The sequence below is a fragment of the Dunckerocampus dactyliophorus genome, chromosome 9 (assembly GCF_027744805.1).
Source record: "Dunckerocampus dactyliophorus isolate RoL2022-P2 chromosome 9, RoL_Ddac_1.1, whole genome shotgun sequence".
Taxonomy (NCBI): Eukaryota; Metazoa; Chordata; class Actinopteri; order Syngnathiformes; family Syngnathidae; genus Dunckerocampus; species Dunckerocampus dactyliophorus.
In genome coordinates this window covers 4,234,865-4,257,500 of record NC_072827.1, presented here as the reverse complement: position 1 = coordinate 4,257,500, position 22,636 = coordinate 4,234,865, and the positions used below count along the sequence as shown (strand labels likewise).

Here is a 22,636-nt window from a genome sequence, read left to right as displayed (position 1 = left end):
CGTAAGATGCACACAGAGCAATGAACAACTTCATACTGTAGCTGTCTCCTTTCTGCTCGGTTCTCCTTGCGCCGTGAGAGGCTCGGGCCCACTCGCAATCGTGAGTCAGGCGCAAATTGCTTTTGCTTTTTATTAACTTATCCCCTATGACAATGGGTGTACCCTCACTCTGGGAAACTCGGTTGTAGACAATGTATGTGATCATAGCTGCCAGTGGAAACAGCTCGTGTGTGCTAATCGATGCCATCGAATCACGGCAGGAGCGTTTCTATCTTTCCACCTATCTCAGCACGGAATCAAAGACGAATGCAAATGTACGCAACACATACAACCTGGCGACTTAATACGACAGTTGTGATGGATTGCAATCACTTGGCACACAGCAATGCTACAAAAAACTAGCTTGAGCAAGTTAGCACAGCTAGCATGCGCGCAGTGAACATGCGTATGCTAAGCTAACAGCTGCCCAGCACATACAAGCGTGGTTTGTGGCAAATACACGCGAATAAGATGACAATGCAAGCATCTAAAGACAATATTGTGTCAGAGCGTCATATATACACGCCACACACATGGACTGACAGCTCACCTCGGGGTTCGTAGGCGACGTTGGTCGCAGAGATGACGTACGGTGGAAAGCAGAAAAGCGAGAAGACGACGACCGCTTCAAAGTGTCCGCCTAATGAGCACAGCACCTCAGCTTGCTGTCTCATTTGCGCTCGGCCCTTTCGGCCGCGTTTAATTACACTGCGCCTTGTGTTGTCCACCCGCGAAATAGCTGGCGCCAAACCACCACTCGCAGACGTCAAAATTACCTTTGACCCCACCAACGCCACATCCTGTCCCACCCCCCTTTTTACCTTATAAGGAGCATAACGTGACTCCGGCGTTTCCGGTACAGTACAGCAACTATCACATGAATATAAAAATTATAAACAAACTTGTTTTGGTCATTTTATTTATTCATATTTGCATCACAGTTTACAATATTTTATTTTTTAATATGGTGGGATAACATAGCAGTCAAGTCTTGGACAAGTACCCAGTGCTCGTCGATTGAAGGAGACGTACTGTAAATGTGTCTTCTGTAATGATAAATTCAACAATGAAATGAAAAGAAACTATTGAAAGTAGTCAGTGTAATTGTGTGACAATGCAGACGCATCCACAGCTAAATATTGCAACTGGAAACCTCCGGCTGTGACTGAAGCGTCGGTGAGGAACTTCAGCGTCATCACGTTTCCTGTACCAAAGCAAACCATGGAGTGTTAGGGACACATTGAAAGAAAAATAATTATCTGACATTTGGAGAATAAAAAGCTGTAATAAAGTCGTAAATTTAGGCAAAAAGTTTTACATTTGCAATAACAAAACAAAAGTCGGAAATATACGAGAATAAACTCTTAAATTTACGAGAGTAAAGTCTTAAATGTATGATAAAAAGAGTTGTACATTTACATGGAAAAAGTTGTAAATTTACGAGACTAAAGTCATACATTTACGAGAAATGAAGCCATAAATTTACAAGAAATAAAGTTGTACATTTGTGAGAAAAAAGTTGTACATTTACGAGAAATAATTTACAAGAAATGAAGTCGTAACCTTACGAGACAAAAGTTGTTCATTTATGAGAATAAAGTTGTAAATTTACAAAAAATAAAGTCGTAAATGTACGAGAATAAAGTTGTAAATTTACGAGAAAGAATTTGTGAGAAATGAAGTCGTAAACTTACGAGACAAAAGTTGTACATTTTTGAGAATAAAGTTGTAAATTTATGAAAAATAAAGTCGTAAATTTAGGAGAAATAATTGACAAGAAATAAAGTCTTAAACTTACAAGAAAAAATACAATTTTCAAGAATAAAGTCGCAAATTTACGAGAAATAAAGTCGGAAACTTATGAGAAAACAGAACATTTTCAAGTATAAAGTTGTAAATTTACGAGAAATAAGGTTGTAAACTTACAGGAAAAAAGTTGTACATTTACGAAAAATAAAGTAATAAGTGTACGAAAATAAAGTCATAAATGTACGAAAATAAAGTCGTAAATGTACGACAACAAAGCCGTACATTTAGGAGAAATAATTTAGGAAAAAAAGTCGTACATTTACAAAAATGAAGTCACAAATTTAGAAGAAATAAAGTTGGAAACCTACGAGAAATTAAGTCATAAATTGATTAGAATAAAGTCATGAATTTATGGGAAATAAAGTCGTAGATTTACAGAAAATAAAGTGGTAAATTTACAAGAATTACATAGTAAATTTACAAGAATTCAGTCGTAAATGTACGACAATAAAGTCGTAAATGTACGAGAATGGGAATAAAGTCATAAATTTATGGTAAATAATTTACGAGAAAAAAATTGACAAGAAATGAAGTTGTAAACTTACTAGACAAAGGTCATACATTCATGAGAATAAAGTTGTAAATTTACAAAAAATAAAGTTGTAAATGTATGAGAATAAAGTCATAAACTTAGGAGAAAGAAATTGTAAATTTACGAGAAATAAAGTCGGAAACTTACGAAAAAAAAAGTCGTAAATTTACAAGAATGAAGTCATAAATTCCCGAGAAAAAATAAAGTAGCAAACATAAATTTACGAGAAATAATTTATGAGAAATAAACTTACGAGACAAATGTCGTAAATTTATGAGAATAAAGTCGTAAATTTATGAAAAATAAAGTTGTAAATTTAGGAGAAATAATTTACGAGAAATAAAGTCGTGAACTTACGAGAAAAAAACTTCATTTTCAAGAATGAAGGGTGCCTCACCTGTGCTGATGATGTCCTCTGGTATGAAATCACCACAAAACCTGTGGAGAAAGGAGGAGTTTTGAGTTTTGGCGTGACTTGGGGAAAAGTGGCGGCTCAGCTCGGACACCCTCACCTCCCAGCAAAGCCGGACACGTCGTCGTAGCTGTCGTACACTTCCAGGTAGTCGGCCAGGCACGCCGTGTCATCCTCCACGTCAAACTCCAGGAAGTGCAGCAGGATCCTCTGGCCCAGACGCACACGGATGTGCCAGTAGCAGATCTGCTCATCCTGGTACTCTTCGGGGAAACCCGGAGACTGGATGAGCCTCTGCTGGTCCGTCAGAACGCCGCCGCACTCCTTGGCTGGGAGACAAACGTCAAAGACGCCACAAATGACCATTGTTGTTCTTCAAATCATGTGTTGCGGCACTTTTCGATGTTTACAGCTGCAGTTTCATTTAGGCAACTTTAACGCCGTCGCATTGAAAGGAAAACATGGTTATCTGTGGCGGTGTAACAGCACACGCTTCTGCCTTTCGTGGCAGAGAGCATGGAGTCCATTCCTGGCCAAGGATTTATAAAGAAGGACATCCAGAAATCTAAATTAAAATTATATATATATAGCTGAAAGTGACCAGAAAAAAAATAAATCGTAAATCAAAAATGAATCACTTAAAAAAAATATTACAAATGTAACTCCTTGTCAATAAATGTGGTATTTACAAATAAGGATACAAATGAAAGAATGCTTGTTTTTATTTTGTGTCATTATAGAATTTTTAGATTTCCACATATGACATGTTGTATTATAGTATATAGTGTAGTATATATTGTATTTATTCTTATATATTTTTACCCCATCTGTTTCTCACTCCATTTACTTTCCACCTGTATGTGTCGGGAGTGTATATTAGCGTTCTATTTACAATGAAATGCCTTGTTATACTGCATTTCTACAGCAGCCGATGATGTCAGTGGCGCCCTCTGCTGGTTGCTGTCACCAAGGCGCCTGAGCGAGGCTTTTTTGATACTATATTCCCCCCCCCCCCACTTAGACAAAACATTCCTTTTAGCACTACTTGGTGTATTTCCACCCTGACGCCTTGAAGTCTGGAGGTGACAAGGTGATAAGTCACAAGCAGGAAACCAGATTGCGGCTTTCAGTCCAGGCGCTAAAAAAAACACACGTCCTTGCCCCTAGGTCTTCATGCTGGGGTGATGAAGCTTCCACGAATGACACGCAACGAGCGTGGTCGGCTTCCTTCAGAGCGGATGACCGGTCCTTTACGTGCAACCACTGGCAGCCATGATACAAACCACGTGTTTTTGTCAAAACATCTGGAGTCTTACGTTCTGTGGTTTCGGAAACAGAGTCGTCAATGAAGCATCAGACAATATGAACTCTTCCACTTAGGTTTTCCAGTGAAAAAAGAAAGGATACAACTTTGCCACGTGGATATTTTGTAAAGATATGCTAGGAAGTGATATATACTGTAGTTCAAGAAACTCCTCACATTACAAATTCATTCTCGTCAAACTGTAACTTTTTTTCCATTCCCATAAAACTATAGCTTGTTTTGCAATACTTCTATTTAAAATTTTCTATTTAGAAAAAGAGTTCAACTTTGCTTCTGTAAATTTTCTCCTGATAGTTAAGACTTTATACCCGAATTTTGACTCTCATAATGTAACTTTTTCCCCCAACTTAATTTTCCAAAAATGACCACTTTATTCATTGTTTGGTTTGTTTCTCATAATTTACAAAAAAAACACCTTTTTTCTTTAATATTTAATCTTTATGCTACTAAAATTACCTTATTTTTCCTCATAATATTACATTTATTCTTGTAAATCCATCCATCTTCTACTGCTTTATTCGAGGTGGGATCACTGGGGCAGCAGCCTAAGTAGGGAACCTCAGACTTCTCTCTTCCCAGCTACTTCATCCAGCTCCTCCCGGTGGATCCCAAGGCGTTCCCAGGCCAGTTGAGAGACAGTCTCTCCAACGTGTCCTGCCCGAGGCCTCCTACCGGTCGGACGTGTCCTGAACACCTCCCCAGGGAGGCGTCCGGGAGGCATCCTGACCAGATGCCCGAGCCACCTCATCTGGCTCCTCTCAATGCGCAGGAGCAGCGCTTCTACTCCCAAGTTTCTCCCGGGTGAGAGTACCCGCCATCTTGTCCTTTCGGTCACAACCCAGAGTTCATGACCATTGGTGAGGGTAGGAACATACTGTAGATCGACCGGACCAATCTGCCTGTCCATCTCACGTTCCATCTTCCCATCACTCGTGAACAAAACAATTTAAAGGCTTTCTGAAACAATTTTGAGTCTTTTGTAAACATTGAAGATCTGTCATAAAGTATTTTGACACTTTCAATTAACTCTGATTTTGTAAACAATTTTGTGTCTTTTCGTAAACATGGAAGACAATTTAGAGTGTTTCATAAACTTTGTATACAGCATTGAGTCTTTACTAAAAAATTTCAAGTCTTTCCTAAAACAAGTTGGAGTCTGGTGTGCTGCTGACCTCGACTCGAGATGTTGTGGACCGGTGGAAGGAATACTTTGAAGACCTCCTCAATCCCATCGGCAAGTTTTGCCTGGGGACTCTGCGGTAGGTCCTCCTATCTCTGGGGCTGAGGTTGCCGAGCTGGTCAAAAAGCTCTTCAGTGGCAGGACCCCAAGTGTGGATGAGATCCGCCCGGATCATCAGCAACATCGTATGGACATCGGGGGAGGTCCCCCTGGATTGGCAGACTGGGGTGGTGGTCCCACCTCGTGGACCAACTCTCTGCTCTCAGCAGGGTCCTTGAGGGTGCATGGGAGTTTGCCCAACCAGTCTACATGTGTTTTGTGGACTTGGAGAAGGCATTCGGTCGTGTTCCTTGAGGAATACTGTGGGGAGTATTCTGAAAATATAGGGTACTGGACCACCTAATTCAGGTTGTTTGTTCCTTGTATGACCGGTGTCAGAGATTGGTTCGCATTGTCGCATTGCCAACCCTTACCGTTTCCGGTGAGAATTGGACTCCGGCAGGGCTGCCCTTTGTCACCGATTCTGTTCATTACTTTTATGGACAGAATTTCTAGTTGCAGTAAGGGCGTTGAGGGGTTCCGGTTTGGTGGCTGAAGGACTGCGTCTCTTTCCAGATGATGTGGTCCTGCTGGCTTCATCAAGCTGGGACTTTCAACTCTCACTGGATCGGTTCGCGGCCGAGTGTGAAGGGGCTGGGATGAAAATCAGCACATCCAAGTCCGAGTCCTTGGTTCTTTCCCGGAAAATGGTGGACTGCCATCTCCGGGTCGGGAGTGAGCTCCTGCCCTAAGTGGAGGAGTTTAGGTACCTCTGGGTTTGTTCACGAGTGAGGGAAGGATGGAACAGTGCAATGATGCAGTCTCTGCATCGGTCCGTTGTGGTGAAGAGGGAGCTGAGCCGAAAGGCAAATCTCTCAATTTATCGGTCCATCTACATTCCTACCCTCACCTATGGTCATGAGCTTTGTGTAGTGACCGAAAGTACAAAATGGCGGGTACAGGCGGCCGGAAGGATTTTTCTCCGTAGGGTGGCTGGGCTCTCCCTTAGAGATAAGGCGAGAAACACTGTCATCTGGGAGAAACTTGCTTCTCCGCACTGAGAGGAGCCAGATGAGGTGGCTTGGGCATCTGGTCAGAATGCCTCCCTGACGCCTCCCTGGGGAGGTGTTCCGGGCATGTCCGACCGGTAAGAGGTCTCGGGGAAGACCCAGGACACGTTGGAGAGACTATGTCTCTTAACTGGCCTGGGAGGGCCTAGGAAACCGTCAGGAGGAGCTGGAGTAAGTGGCAGGGGTGAGGGAAGTCTGGGCTCCCTGCTGAGGCTGCTGCCCCCGTCACCCGACCTGGATAAGCGGTAGAAGATGGATGGATGGAAGTTTGAGACTGTCATAAACATACAGTAGATTTACTAAATAATTTTTCATGTTTTGTAAACTCTGAATACAGTCGATAGATACTTTGTTCATCTCCCAGAGAAATTCATATTATTTATCATGGGGATGGTCCGATCAGGGTTTTATGCTGCCGATACCGATCATCCATGAGTGAAATCGGCTGATACCAATCCTGAAAGTGATCACGTGTTAATGTTTAAATGTAATATTGGCTATATCAGGCCGCACGGTGGCGGGGTGGTTAGCATGTTGGCCACACGGTCGGGAGATGGGGAAGATCTGGGTTTTAATCTCCACGTGGGTTTTCTCCAGTTACTCCAGTTTCCTCCCACATTCCAAAAACAAAAGGCACACACGACCACTACATTAGACGCCGCCCGACCGATGATCACATCGCGAGCCTCCATAACCCACCACACCCTGCCAAGTGCCCGCCCCCCAAATGCCACGCAACGCGCTTCCCCGGCGAGACATTTTCCATGGCATGTTTTGCAGGGTGCAAAACTTCTACCACTCTCACAACGACAGGTAAGTCCCGCACGACAGCCAGGCTTGTTTGGCTGTGTGAAGGGAAAGTGGGCGAGAGAAGGTTGCAATACGCTGGAAGCTGCAATGGGGGCGGAGCTGATCAGTGGATGTGATCTGCGTTATAAAGCAAGCATCGGCATTTGCCGATACTGTGCTGACCCCTGTTGTTATGTCTGAAAAGCAACTTTTGTCTACTCACAGCTGGGGTTGTAGCAGTATGCGTCCCACCTCTCGCTTTTGTTGAGCCTGTAGCCGTAGTCGATGATGCCCACCTTTCCGAAGCCGCAGTTGGCGCCCGCTTTGACGATGGGGTAGCCCACCCGGCCTTTATCGAACCATCCTGCCGCGCACACATGGAAACCTAAAAAAACAAACAAAAAAAAACAGCGATCATTCTTTCCGCACCACACCCCCTCCTGATGAGCATTAGCAGACTTAGTTGTCGAGTCAGTGTTCCCATTACGAGGAGCAGACCCCTGCCAAAACGGGCCTGATAAAACAAAGACCTCCCGCTAAGACGGGGGGACTCAGTTGTAAGTGCTGACAGGTGATTGGTTGTATTTGTGGTACCAGAGTGGCTGGACTCCATCCTAGTGCCATGGGGGAGGGTGATGTCACCCACCCTGTGACATGACTCCAGGGATGGCTTTAAAATTGGGCGTCCGGTGGAAAATACCGTGAGCTTTCATGCCCTGTTTGCTGCAGACCTCCAGCCTGCCAACCTACCAACCTATATGAAAAAGACCGAGCATTCCACAGGTAAGAGGTTTTTTTTGCAGACCTATTTGCCGGGCGGCCTCCAGCTGCTCGTATGTGGCCAGCGATCCTCCCTCGTATTTGCACACAGCTTTGGCCTCTTTGTACGTCAGCTGGTACCTGCCCTTGCGGGACTCCCGGTGGTAAACTCCAGCTGCTTGTTCTGGCAAAGACAGAAGAGAATTCAACCTCAAGTCAACATTCACATTTAGTTTCTACGCTAACACTTTGTCTTTTCCTCATTCAGACTTCCACAGAGCTAAACATGCAACACCCTCAAGGAATTCTAAAATAAATACATGTCACCTTTTCATCTTTTTTTTCCCATTTTTTGACGTTTAAAAAAAAAGTCCATCTTTCAACTTGCTTCTGAAATAATCTTTGTCAATAATCTTTTTTGTAATATTATGACCTGCACAGTTTGACTTTATTGCCATCATATTGTAACTTTTGTAACATATATATTTGTTTATATTTCGGCTCTATGGCTACAGCCCCACCGCACCGTGTCCGAGTGGTTAGCATGTTGGCAACACAGTCAGGAGGTGGGGAAGACCTGGATTGGAATCTCGGTTGGGCATTTCCGTGTGGAGTTTGCATGTTCTTCCCATGTGTGTGTGGGTTTTCTCCGGGTACTCTGGTTTCCTCCCACATTCCAAAAACATGCATGTTAGGTTAATTGGCGACTCTAAATTGTCCATAGGTATGAATGTGAGTGTGAATGGTTGTCTCTCCCCAAGTCAGCTGGGATAGGCGACCCTAGTCAGGGTAAGCGGCCCTATTCTTGTAAAATTATGACTTTAAATATTTTGACTTTATTCTTGTAAAATGACAGTTGTTTTTTCAATTTTTTTTGTTGAGTTTTCTTGTGAAATTATATTTGTAGACAAGGGTCCTATAAAAACAGCATGGGGTTTTTCAGTAAACACTCAAAAAAATTGACAGTATTCAAGTCAAGTCTGAACCTCGAGTGTTTTTCTACCCAACATACCCAACATGTTTTCAAAAACATCGAAGCAAACATGACAGTTACGACAAAACGACAATTTAGTCTTCGTCAAAGACAGAATGAGGGACAAGCAGTATCAAAAATGGATGCATGACTTTGCTGGCCGGCTTCCTCCAAGGGGAGTCGGCCTTCACGCATGCTTGACTAGAAGACATGCTAAGCTTCACTCCATCATACCTGGCGGTCACGGCGACACGACATCGTAGCCGCTGCGCCTTTTTCCCGCTTGCAGGACTTGTATCAAAGAGCGGTGCCATTATAAAGACGGCGGTGCTCAGGTTGGACTGACAGCGCCTGACAAGTGTCCTTTCAACTAAGACATGTTTGTCATTGTGCTGTGGAGTGTGCGGCACCATAGAGAGAGCTGTGTGTTACATTTTGACCAGTACTTTAGCAGAAATAACAGAACTCAAATCAAATGATATGACTAAAATAGCAACTGAAACAGCTAGAATGCAACATATATTCATTTGTTGCGGTGTCAAACAGCGTAGGATTCGTATGCGGGACAGATAAAGCTAAAAAGGTTAGTGAACACAGACGTTATTAATACTAATAAACATTATTTCCCTCCACAACCTGAAAAGTGAAAAGCTTTGCTTTGTCAAAAGCATTGGTTTTTTTTTATTAAAAAAGCGTAGATTTACCCAGCCATATGGAGTTGTGAAATATTCCGTTCCTGAAGCTCCATGTGTGCGTCTCTTTGAGCAGGAAGCCAAGCGTGCAGAAGAGAGCCAGCAGATGCATAGTGCAGCCAGCTGCTCCAGATGTGTGCATAAGTGTGTGTGTGTGTGTGTGTTAGTGTGTGTTAGTGTGTGCATGCAAGGACCCACTTAGCCCAATTTATGCAGCCGTAGGGAGGAGTAAATGGAGGAAAAGGAGGGAAGATGGAGGAAGAGGAGGGAACGACAACTAATTAACTGTAACATCCATTCCTTCACGACACAAATACTAGAAACACAATACTTAAAGCAGCATGAAAAACCACTGCCTGTTATTTGACACCTTCTATGAGCAGACATCGTGCTATGCTTCCAACATGATACACTTTACAAGGAATACGGATACTTCCGATTGAAGTCTACACAGTACAGTATACTGTGTATACCGAGAGGAAAAGAAGTACTGCTGATTTACAACTGTGCTGGTAGCTTGACTATCACTGAAACAATACAAAATAAAAGTTGATAATAAGAGCACGTCCTTGTTGTAATGATTTTAAGTTGATCATGTGTTTTATTTGTATTTGTACTTAAGCTCAGGATTAACTTTCAAGCAGGACTGTTTGGATGGTAATGAACCAGAAAGACGGTAAATGCACCAATAAGCATTCATCATTTAGAAATAATAATGAATTACCTATTTAGAAACGATTACAAAAACTTTAAACATTTAAAAACAGCCTTTTTGTAGCTTTTGGGGAGATTTAAAGAAAACCTACAAGCATGGGAGATACGGGCAGTTTTTAAATGAAACTTTTTATTATTAAGGGAGAAAAAAAATCTACAAAGCTACATGGCCCTGTGTGGAAAAGTGATTGCCCCCCTGTTAAAATATAACTTAACTGAGATTGAAATCTTATCAGTGTGGAAGCTAAAGCTTTGGGACTCCAGCCAACCTCAGTGAGAGCCATTATCCACAAATGGCCAAAACATGGAACACTGGTGAACCTTCCCAGGAGTGGCCAACGGCTCATCCGAGAGGTCACAAAAGACCCCACAAGAGACCCCTCACTTGCCTCAGTTAAGGTCAGTGTTCATGACTACACCATAAGAAAGACACTCGGCAAAAACGGTCTGCATGGCAGAGTTCCAAGACCAAAACCACTGCTGAACAAAAACAAAATTGAGACTGGAAAACATCTTGACGCTCCCCGAGACCTTTGGGAAAATACTGACGAGACAAACGTTGAACCTTTTGGAAGGTGTGTGTGCCACTACATCTGGTGTAAAAGTATCGCCGCATTTCATAGCAACAGTAAAATATGGTGGTGGTAGTGTGATGGTCTTCAGGACCTGGGAGACGTGCTGTGATAAATGGAAAGATGAATTCTGCTGAAGGAGAATGTCTGGCCATCTGTCGGTGACCTCAAGCTGAAACCAACTTGGGTTCTGGGTTTCACATATTCCTTTCTCATTTCTCCATTTTTGCTGTTGTTTTTTTCCATTTACAAACATTTCAACCTTCTTCTCCTATTTTTTTCCCTCTAGATATTATGGTTTTAGTCCCATAATATTTGGACTTTATTCTGGTAATATTAGAACTTTATTAACTGCAACTTTATTCTTAGTTTTGCATGGTAGGCACCCTTCAGTCTGGAGAGACGATGGTGTGTGTCTCTGTAGAGCCAAACTTGACGAGAGCAGCGTCTGGAGGGGCTCAGCAGCCCTGGCCTGGCGTGCCACATCGGGTACACACAAAAGCTGGCCGCAGGTTGCCTGCCGCAATTAGCTGCCTCGAATTTCCTCCGGCAGGAGGAACTGATATTACAAGACAAGATGACGTGATCTAACAACGTAAAAATGAATGTAGAGATGTAGAATGTACTGAGGGTCAGTAAATAATGCCACAGGCCACCAAATTACTGCTCCTTTCTCCATTTTTGCTTTTTTTGTTTTAAAAAAAAAAAAGAGATTTATTAGATAGGGCCACTTTAAATAATGCCACAGGTCACAAATGGTCCCCAGGCTGCACTTTGGACACCCCTGCTGCAGCGAGTACTGGTAGTATTTGCATTAACAACCAGTTTATGAATCCTTTTAATGTGGTTTTTTTTTTCAATAAAATTACATCCTCACTGCTCTTATCTTAGCAGGGTATTAAGTCTCATATACAACATCCAACCAAGAATAGGAGTCATAATAGTAGTTTCAAAACATTTCACAAGGCTTTAGCAAGTTCAAGCTAAACTGACACAATACGTGATCAATAATTAGGCAACTAATGATTATCTTGTGGATTAAGCGCGTATGAAGTCAGCAAGGAGGTAATAAAGCCTTCATGACGCGTTGGTAAGGGTGTCCTTGCTGTTGCCAAGCGTTTCCTGAAAGTCCGCAATGGAAAATAAGATGGAATGAGTGTGAGAATATCCTGACAGCGGCTAGAAGGCCATAGAGGTATCGTCGGCCGTAAAAGTCCACTGAATGAGTTCCAGATTTGGGAGGAAACGCCGTGTGCCCGTCTCACCCTCAGGGCGTCTCCCCCCCTTGTGGAGCCCACACATGGAAAGTCAGCCTCAGTCTCATTCTGCTGGGACTTCAATGCTTGAGGTCACCGCTGTGACATTTCCAGTGGGAGGGGGGTAAATAGGTCATGCTAGAGGTGTGTGCGTGTCATGGCTGAACTTTCAATCATGGCGTCATGTGTGACGCCACCGTGACACATCGTCTAAAATAAACATTTCTACTTCACGCTTTTGCCAACTCCCAGCAATCTTTCAACATTTCAACAGGTCTGAAAGGGAAATAAAGTCCTGCACAAGCACTCTTTCAGCTTATTGTTTCTGCACATACTGACCACAATTAGCTAGAAAACTACAGTATTTAAAATATCATCAAAATGTTTCACTGCGCTTTATTTTGATGAGCATGCACCGGAATAGCCTGGCCGTCTTGCTGGCACTTGCGCATGTGACCGGATATGCGACATGTCTTGTGTGGACACTCACTTTGTTTCTTATTATTGGGAGAACCAACAATAGCACGTAAAATGTGACAAACCCGTCTGTGACGACGCGTGTGATCGCTCACGTTTCAATCTCGTTTGAATTTTTAGTATTTTTGTTTACATGCCTGGCTGGCGGCATCTTGCTAGCTCGTTTTTGTCCCACGGGCGACCTGCGAGCATCGATCATCATCACAGCTTACTGTAGTTTAAAGTGTCACTTAACAATCTTTCTCTCTTGTTATCATTATAAAACTTACGGCTTGTCTTCACAACACGACTGTAGTTGTGTGTGGAAGTTGTGCGACCGAAAAACGTTGTGTGTCCAGCTTTAGACACTGATGCTGTCACAGGGGTCTGCAACAGGTAGCTCCCCAGCTGATGTTGAGTCGTTCACCACAGAATATTTGCTTTACCTCTTAGCATTTTTATAAGTGTCCTATTCAACAATGACACCTTTATTTAATGACAAAGGAGCACACTGAGTGGAGATGTGCTTTGGGAATAAAGTACCATTTAAATGTTGGCAGTGCTCTCAGCAACTTTGCCATTAAAGTAACAGCTTTGCAATGTTCTCCGTTCATGTTCTGCTAGTTGTTGAAAAAAGTTAAAGGTAGGGATGTCTGATATTATCGGTCACCGACAATTATCAGGCCGATACTGGCATAAAAATGTGACTTGGCCGACATCGGCATCGTTTTTTTCCCCCTACAATCAAAGCCGATACAGAGCTTTTAGCGCCAATCTCCCAGATTTGCAACCCTGCTGAACTTCCTGCATCCTGAAGTTAATACTGTGCTGCTCACACGTCTGTGAGAATAAGGTACTTCTATATCTAAACAAGCAGAATAACAACACAGCTCACAATGGGCCTCATTCACGAACATCTTCTTAAAAGTCTTCTTAAGAAGTGTACTTAAGAAGGCGCAGGTTGGAAACTGCGCCGCATTCACGACACGTTCTTAAGTAGGGATAATCGTTCACACCGGTGTTCTTAGGTTGATGAATGCCAACGGGGATGCACGTGCATGTGAGGCCTAATTTGCATGGGTTGCCGCCTATTATTTCCCATACAAGGTAAAAAATGTGCCGTGCGCAACAGGCAGCTGGAGGCGGAGATGGCAACGCGCAAGGGCAAGACTGAGGAGCAGCTGGACAACAAACGAAAGAAAAACTTCAATTCTACAGAAATAGAGGTGCTTTTACAAGGAGTGAGTGAACACAAGACCACCTTATTTTCACGTGTATCCACCGCTCATCAGGCCATCCAAAAAGAGTCGGCATGGAGCACCATTGCAGGAAACATAAATGCCGTTTCCACGGAGAAACGCACCACCGCAGACGTTAAAAAGAACTGTTTTGACTTAAAATGGACTCAAAAAAAAGATTGGACTGCACTGGAGGGATCTGGAGGAAACGGGAGGTGGGCCATCAATCAAAAACCAAACCATTTCGGAAACTCTAGAAAATATTTACACAATCATGATGGAAAAATAAAGTCAAAATACATAGTTTGTGTGTGACTATTTATTTTTTCTGTGGTTACATTTGATTAGACGCTGCCTAATTAATACAGCAGCCCCGTGCTCTGGCTCAAGACGTGGCTGGGGGCGCATGTCGTTATCTGGGGGTGCTACGAGCGCAATAGACACACCACGTTTCATTGCGATGTTATTCTGATGATCCTGAACACCTGCAAGAACAGAGAGGGAAGCCTGAAGCCTGAAGCGGGACATCAAATATTGGTGGCTTTCAGCAAATAAATCTAATGGTCCCTTTACATTCTCTCTCTGCGCAGCGCACGTCCAGCCAGCTACTTTTTTTTTGATGAATTGGGATTTGAATATATATTTATCCATGGAGTATATTTTAGTTGTTTTGATGATGAATAATTGTTGGGGTATTTTATTTGCACTACATTTTTTGGGATCAGGTTGCAAAATCCATCATGAGGGCGATTGCGCATTGAAAGTGCAAGCTTTGCTTGTGCGTAAGAGTCCTCCTGAGCGTTCGTAGAATTTGTTCTTTCATCTAAGAACTGTGAGTTGGGAACACGTTTCACGAATGCCAAAAACCTATCTTAAGAAGGCTTTAAGAACACATTTGTGCACAAGAACATTTCGTGAACGAGGCCCAGTGACCTTACCAGCTCCTTAGAAATTGCAGAGGGGTTACCATTCCACACACTAGTCTTACTCACGGTGTTTTTAAAGAAAGAAAGCGGCGTGATAGGTAGATAAGAACAGACAAGACACGACCAACCAATAATGCAGAATAACCAACAATGGGCCGCAAACTATGTATTTTGACTTTATTTTTCCATCATGATTGTGTAAATATTTTCTAGAGTTTCCGAAATGGTTTGGTTTCTGATTGATGGCCCACCTCCCGTTTCCTCCAGATCCCTTTGGTGCAGTCTAATCTTTTTTTTTAGTCTATTTTAAGTCAAAACAGTTCTTTTTAACCTCTGCGGTGGTGCGTTTCTCCGTGGAAACGGCATTTATGTTTCCTGCAATGGTGCTCCATGCCGACTCTTTTTGGATGGCCTGATGACCGGTGGATACACGTGAAAATAAGGTGGTCTTGTGTTCGCTCACTCCTTGTAAAAGCACCTCTATTTCTGTAGAATTGAAGTTTTTCTTTCGTTTGTTGTCCAGCTGCTCCTCAGTCTTGCCCTTGCGCGTTGCCATCTCCGCCTCCAGCTGCCTGTTGCGCACGGCACATTTTTTACCTTATATAGGAAATAATAGGCGGTGACCTATGCAAATTAGGGCTCACATGCACGGGCATCGCAGTTGGCATTCATCAACCTAAGAACACCGGTGCGAACGATTATCCCTACTTAAGAACGTGTCGTGAATGCGGCGCAGTTTCCAACCCGCGCCTTCTTAAGTACACTTCTTAAGAAGACTTTTAAGAAGATTTTCGTGAATGAGGCCCCATATACATAGACGCCGCTTCGCTGAGCCGTACACCTGCGTCGTCGCCATATTGGATGTGGCAAGGCAGCACTGTAAGTGAATACAAGGAAATGTACTTCATAAAACAAAGAAATTTAAGTTAATGGCTTTCATTTATACATTCACACACGCACTGATATACTTGGGAAACAGTTTGGCACCAAAAACAATGTATTTGATCTTCTCAGATGGCTAAGATAAGAACTTTATTGATCCAACACAGTAGTAATTCACATTACATCAGCTATACTGTAGAGCACAAAGTAGTGCCGAAAAACCACACACGGTGTGTGTATGTGTATATATACATATGTATGTATATATATATATATATATATATATATATATATATATATATATATATATGTTAATGCAATAAAATAAGAATATAAAATAAGAACATGAAAGTTATCAATCAAAATATTTTAAACAATACCCCTTTAACTAAAAATCAATTCAACAAATTAAACCAACAAATGTATTCTTCTATAAAATATGTAATCCATGAATGATCTACTCAGAGATGGGTGGAGTAGCCAACAAAACAACTGTACTCTTTTAAGAGTATTGTAACTTTACAAGCATTTTACTCAAGAAAAAGACATGTGATCTTACACATACTGTATCGGTATCGGTTGATATCGGAATCGGAAATTGAGAGTTGGGCAATAATCAGCATATCAGTTTTCGGCAAAAAAGCCAATATCGGACATCCCTAGTTAAAGGGGACCTATTGTGCTAATTTTGGGTCCTTTGTATTGAGTTGTGGACTCCTATAGAGCAGCTACACACCATAACACAAAGCTTTCTAGATCTTCCAGACTCAGCACCTCTTCCTGCAGTGTTTCCTGCCTCCCTCCTTCACAGTCTGTGTAATTTACACCACCCCCGAGCTCACTGCACTATGATTGGTCACTCTCCTGAGGACTTCCGGACAGCTGCCGTAGCCCTTTTGTCCGATTACTTACACAAAATAAACAGTTAGGACACCTATAAACTGGTACTTACTGCTTGCTCTTCCGACTTTTCAACTCAACCAAGCAACGTCGGAAAGGCGTCGGACGTCAGCAACAGTTTACAGGATAGTCCAGCTTGGTATTGGCCCGTGTTCACAAAACAGTCCCGTGTGAAATGGCGTTGACAGATGAGCATATTTTCCTCTTGCTAGGCACACCCCAACAAGCATTTCCTGGGAGCCATACAAACACCGTGAACAGAGCGAAGCAGAGCGGGTGCTGCTGGGCATGCCCATATAAGAAAGTCTGGGTTGCAGTGACGTCAGTAGAACTCGGTGTTAAAAAAAACGTCACACCTCAAAACACGGCATGCAGAGTCGTCCAAAACTGCTTTCAGGGCTCACTTCCAAATGCGAAAACCTCATTACCTGACACGTGTTTAACACGAGAATACAACATTTATAGGTCCGAACAGAGGTAAAGCATATTAGGTCCCTTTTAAATAAATAAATTAATACATAAATAAGTCAGGAAAAATTGCTATTTGTCAAAAAGTGCAGACGCAGCAGCGTCAGTATCCACCCTCGCATGCAGCCCACCACCACAGCTTCAAAAAAATCCTTTTTAAAAATACACATTTTTTCTTTAATATTTCAACTCCATGCTACAAAAATGACATCATTTTTCCTCATAATATTATGAGTTCATTCTCATAAAATTGCGACTCGTTTTCTTATTAGAATCCGACTTTTTTCCTCTTAATAATTTGACTTTATTCTTGTAAAATTACTGCTGTTTTTTCCATTTCTGCTGTGTTTTGTGTTTTAATTTTCCAACTTTCTTACTGTAAATTTGTTTCTCCCGATGATGACTTAATTCCTGTAATATTTGGCCTCTATTCTCATAACATGATAACTTTATTCTGCAAACTAGAATAACAAAAAAAATCACAATTTTATGTGTTGTTTCTCATTATATGTATTTCAAGTTTATGCTACTAAAACAGCTTCCTCTACTAAAATGAAGCTGTTTTTCCTCATAATATTACAAGGTTGTTCTAGTAAAATTACTGCTCATTTTTCCGTTTTTGCTGTTCTTTGTTTTCTTGTTAAATTATATTTTCAGAATGTGCCGAGGGCTCATAAACAAACAGAAGTGGCCCCTGGGCCGAACTTTGGACACCCCTGATGAAGCATATAAGGAAAGTTTCCCGAAGAAGGCAAGTCAGCTTCACTTAACTTGGGTGTGGAAGGAAGTGAAGCAGTCAAATAAAATGAAAGCAATGAAGTCAAACTACTCACCCGTTGATGAGCGTAGCATAGCATGAGCATATAAGGAAGGCTTGCAGAAGGTGAGCTGACTTCATGCTTCAAGCATTCTTAACAGCAGTGCGGGTGTGAAAAGAAGTTAACCACTGTAACAAACGACAAACTAAAGTCAAATAAAAGCACTCACACGTGGGCGTCGTAGTGTCTGAGGAGCAGGAAGGCTCGCCCTTTCGACATCCTTAAATGTCGCGCAAAAGAAAGTTTTAAAAAGTAAAATAAGACTAACTTGATGTGGCATATAAGCTTGCTGATGGCGGCGAGATGACTTCATTCGTCAGGCTTTTGAATGCTCTTAACTAGCATACAAGTGTAAAAGGAAGCATAGCACTGTATGACGTGCAGAAGGACGAGTAGTGCGTGTGTCTAACAACTAATAAACACAAAACTGTGTTACAAATAACGCTCCTCCTCTTTTTTTCATTTATTATGACCAATTTAGCCGTATTGTAGAGAGCGGCCGGGCCCTTTCCGACCTTGTCTCTGCTTCTGTGGCATTCATCCCACTTTTCCTCCTTGCCATGACAAGCCAAAGGAAACGTAAGAACCACGAGAGTGAATGATTCCTGTGGAAACATTGGCGAATGACGTGACAACCACTAGTGACTGCGTCACTTGCGGCCCTCCAGAGCACTTCCAAAAAGGCACATGAGGGTACACTTCATAGCACATTTCTTTCTGGTTTGTTCTTCTTTGACAACAGAGTGCACATGAAAGGGGGCGTTTGGCGCCATATTATTCTACTTGCGCTAAAAAGTGAAGCGAACACAGCCAGTGTTTTTGACACAAAATGAGTACGTTATTATTCTGGAGCGTTATGAGGAGTTCCCAAAAGATGATGACTGCTAACAGCAACAGTCGCCGCCAATAGAGTGAGGGAGGACCGCTGAGAGAATGATGCTGAGCATGTAATGGACAAGTTAATACTGCTATTTATTTATCAATGCTCAACATTGCACAACTTTGACATGCTAACACTTATCCATTTAAAAAATAAATACGTTGGAGCAACAACATTGGTTTCTGATCTAGTTCCATGAAATATTTGAAACTGCTGTATCTCGTTGTTACCACTAGATGGCATTGCTTTGCGTGACCTGTTTTGTGGCAATTTTTCACGTTTTTTTCCTTTTTATAATATAAACGAGTGTTTTAATGCAGTTGATTGATGACAGAGAGTGTTTATTCCTCCAGCAAATGTTGTAATGTAAGAAGACTAACAGGCTCAGTACTCACGCAAGGACTCCTGTGACATTTACAACTGCTAACATTAATTATTCATATTTCATAGCTTCAACAGCGTGTAAACTTCCGCTTTCCCCTCGAGCGGTAATGTAGCACACATCCACATTAACCAACACAATTAACATCTCGGAAAACGTAGTCGCACTGTGATTATTCATTTGTTGAAACTGTAGGTGAAATTGACTGCTAGCTTACTTTGTACGTGTGTGTTTGTATTTATATGGGATGTGTATTTTAGACAGCATATAGCATGTGTAAAAGATCTAATAAATGATGACAAATGTTGAAATAATCATGAATGTGATAATAAGTGGATGAATGTGGACACTGCCTCCGGTGGGTCTCCGGTGTTGGGGGTGCTGGGGGTACCGTCTCTGTGGGGTTGGGTGGACCGGACTGGGCATCCTGGCGGGCCGGGTAGGGCCTGTGGTGTGTCCTGCGGCCCGTAGCTTGCCCGAGCCTCTGCTGTGGTGAGCGGTCTGTCGGTAATGTGTCCTTGGTCCCCCCGCTCGGTTTGGGCGGTGTTGGGGGGTGGGCATGTGGGGCCCTCAGCCTTCCTGTTCCGCTGCACCAGTTCACATACATATAGGACTTTTTGAGGGTGGTCTACGGTCGGGCGTGGTGGGGGAGTGGAGTTGCCCCTGTCCTTTCATGCATTCTCAGTGACAATTACACGCGCATCCGGCACCGCCAGGTTGCTCCTCAGACTGTCCAGGAGCTCATTGATGCCCTGGTCCAGATCTGGGAGGAGAGCCCCCAGGACACCATCCGTAGTGTCATTAGGAGCATGCCCCGATGTTGTCAGGCATGCGTACAAGCACGTGGGGGCCACACAAACGACTGAGAATCATTTGGAGTTGCTACAATGACATTTTAGCCAAATAGACCAGTGTGCTGCATCATTTTTTCACTTTCACCAGTTTAGATCTGATTTGTTTTCGAAGTGTTCCTTTAATTTTTTTGAGCAGTATATACTGCATATATACATGAAGGCTTGCACACATACAGAGATACCTGTACACACGTACAGATGCACACTCACAGTACATACGTACTTCCCCACATTACTTGTCAGGATTTGTGTGCTGCTTTGTTGCCGTCTTTCTGCCGTTTGTTGCAGCACACCTCCTGAGCCGCTGAGAGGAGCTAATTGGACAGACCTGATCTTCATTAGAGATGCTTCATGAGCTGTGTGCAGACTGCTCTCCAAAGCCAGATTGCTTCCTTACGTTGCACTGTGACTAGCTCCTTGTAGCACACCTGTATCTTGGCTCTCTGGTCATTGCTCTATATCCTGCCCTGTAAGTACCTGATTTCCCTGTCTGGCTCTTTCCAGCAGGGGACATATAGTATTTGTGGTACTATTCTGGTCGTTTTTGTTAGCAGCTCTTTCTGTTTATACCCCGTGTGTTTTTTCCTTCATTGTTTCCGTGCTTGCAGTGTTTTTTGTTAGTTTTTCCCGTGACTTGGTCCGGCGGTATTTCTGTTGTACTTTGAGTTTTATGTTTTGCTGTTTTCGTATTTTTGCTTTCTATGAACATTTGCTGTACTAAACTTTTTGTTACATGAAAGTTTCTCTGCCTTTTGGATTCCCCTCCTGATTCGCTATTGTGCAGATGTTGGCAGCCGCACAGAGATAATGCAACTAACATCTTTATTATTCCGATGACCGATAAACTAACTCAGCGGTAAGATGCCTATATCTATAAAAAAAGTTATCCGTGATGAAGAAGATGAGCACTTCCTGAGTAACCTAAGAAAACTGAAACTAGACTTAAAAGAAATTACTGATAAGAAAATTCAGTTCCAACTGCAGAGACTACGTTTGGAGAAGTTTGAGCATGGCAATAAACACGGAACATACTTAGCTAACTAACTAAAAGTCAATAAAGAAAAAAGCTCTATCTCCTCCATTAGATGCTCAGGAGGTCATATCACTCACCTCCCGGAGGAAATTAATTCCGTCTTTAGGAGCTTTTATAAACACCTCAGATTAAACCATCTCTCCCAGATATCGAAACATTTCTCAACAACATAGAATTACCAAAATTAAATGACGAACAGGTGACCAACTTAGATGTACCCATTTCATGAATAGAACTTCATGATGCTCTACACCGGTTGCCGAATAATAAAGCACCAGGACCTGACGGTTTCCCTGCCGAGTTTTATAAAACATTCTGGTCATTACTATCTCCAACATTTCTTAGAGTGGTTTTGGAAATTAAAGACAGTTCATGCTTGCCTCCAACCATGAACTCAGCTACAATCAGTCTCCTGCTGAAACCGGATAAGGACCCAACACTACCTTCCAGTTATCGTCCAATTTCACTGATTAATGCAGATCTTAAAATAATATGCAAAGCGTTAGCTATAAGGCTGGAAAAAGTTACCCCTCATATAATACACCCTGATCAATCAGGATTTATCAAGGGGAGAAACTCAACTAGCAACGTACGCCGTCTAATCAATCTGATTGATTACTCTATCATCCATAATTTAGAAACCACAATTGTCTCATTAGATGCTGAAAAAGCATTTGACAGAGTAAACTGGAAATTTCTCTTTGCAACGCGACAAAAATTTGACTTTGGAGATTCATTTAGAACATGGATTAAAATACTATACAACACCCCGAAGGATCTGTTCGGACCAACAATCACATCTCTCCAGAATTTACTTTACAAAGAGGTACTAGGCAAGGGTGTCCACTCTCTTCCTGGTCTGTGGCTGGTCTGGCTGGTGGGGTCCGGCGGCTGGTCTGCTGCTGGTCTCAGCTGGTCTTCTCGGCTCTGCTGCTTGGCCTCCCTGCGGCTTGGGGTGCGGTACTCCCACTCCCTCTGTGGGTTTTGCTGCCCCGCGGGTGTCGGCTGGCGCTGTGTGGTGGTTGTCCCGGCTGCTCGCCCGTTTGCCCGCCTGCTTGCTCATTTGCCCGCTTTCCTCCTCACCGGCTCCTCTGTTTGCCTTGCTGGCAGCGTCCTGCCGTTGGGTTGGGGTGGCCTGGGGTCTTCCTGCTCCCCGGTGGTCCGCGTTCTCCGCGCCCCGGGTTCTGGGTTGTGTGTCTGGGACCCCGGGGTCCCCGGCTCCGCTGCGCCCTGGGTTACCGACGGGGGATGTCTGGGAGCGAGGCTTTCAGGTGTCGGGCAGTCGACCACTGTGTGCGTGCGCGTGTGTGTATGTGCTTTTATTTATTTTTTTTATTTTAGTTATTTATTTTGGGGGGGGGCATACAGGGGTTTGCTTCGTGGGATCAGGTGCTGGGTGATACATCTCTGCCGCCTGGGCCTCCGCCGGGTGGGTGGGGGATGTGCCTCCTGCGTCCCTGGGCGGGACGGTCCTGTGTCGGTGGTCCGGCGGGGGGTGGCCTGGGGCGGGCGGGGCTCCCTCCTCTGGGGGTGGGGGTGGCAGTGGGGGGATTGGTGCTTCCGGCGTAGCTGGGCTTCTTTCTGGTTGCGGGGGCGTCTCTGGGCCTGCCGGTGTGTGGCCCTGGTGCTCGTCTGCCTT

At 43.3% G+C, this 22,636-nt stretch overlaps 2 protein-coding genes across 4 annotated transcripts in view; both read right to left on the bottom strand.

The window, feature by feature from the left end:
* rif1 (replication timing regulatory factor 1) overlaps positions 1–821 on the bottom strand; it is a 54,432-nt gene extending 53,611 nt beyond the window's left edge. For all 3 annotated transcript variants that reach the window (XR_008572439.1, XM_054787080.1, XM_054787079.1), the window contains exon 1: positions 590–821. The gene's annotated coding sequence lies outside the window, so the exon portion shown is untranslated. The remainder of the gene's footprint in view (positions 1–589) is intronic.
* A 137-nt stretch (positions 822–958) lies between these two features.
* On the bottom strand, positions 959–13,544 carry tnfaip6 (tumor necrosis factor, alpha-induced protein 6). Its single transcript, XM_054787004.1, has 6 exons — positions 9,631–13,544; positions 8,000–8,137; positions 7,418–7,579; positions 2,893–3,121; positions 2,778–2,818; positions 959–1,243 (listed from the first exon to the last, which is right to left on the bottom strand). Exons 1-6 carry the CDS (start codon positions 9,758–9,760, stop codon positions 1,122–1,124), a joined length of 822 nt encoding a protein of 273 aa, XP_054642979.1. The 5' UTR covers positions 9,761–13,544; the 3' UTR covers positions 959–1,121.
* Between the last annotated feature and the right edge of the window lie 9,092 nt (positions 13,545–22,636).

What these genes read in the sequence shown, in the direction of transcription:
- tnfaip6 (XM_054787004.1), bottom strand. Translation starts at nt 9,760, where the DNA reads ATGCACACATCTGGAGCAGCTGGCTGCACTATGCATCTGCTGGCTCTC. An exon ending in TCACAACTCCATATGGCTGG is followed by an intron (nt 8,138 to 9,630) that starts GTAAATCTACGC and finishes TGTCTTTGCCAG; the next exon opens with AACAAGCAGCTGGAGTTTAC. An exon ending in GGAGGCCGCCCGGCAAATAG is followed by an intron (nt 7,580 to 7,999) that starts GTCTGCAAAAAA and finishes TTGTTTTTTTAG; the next exon opens with GTTTCCATGTGTGCGCGGCA.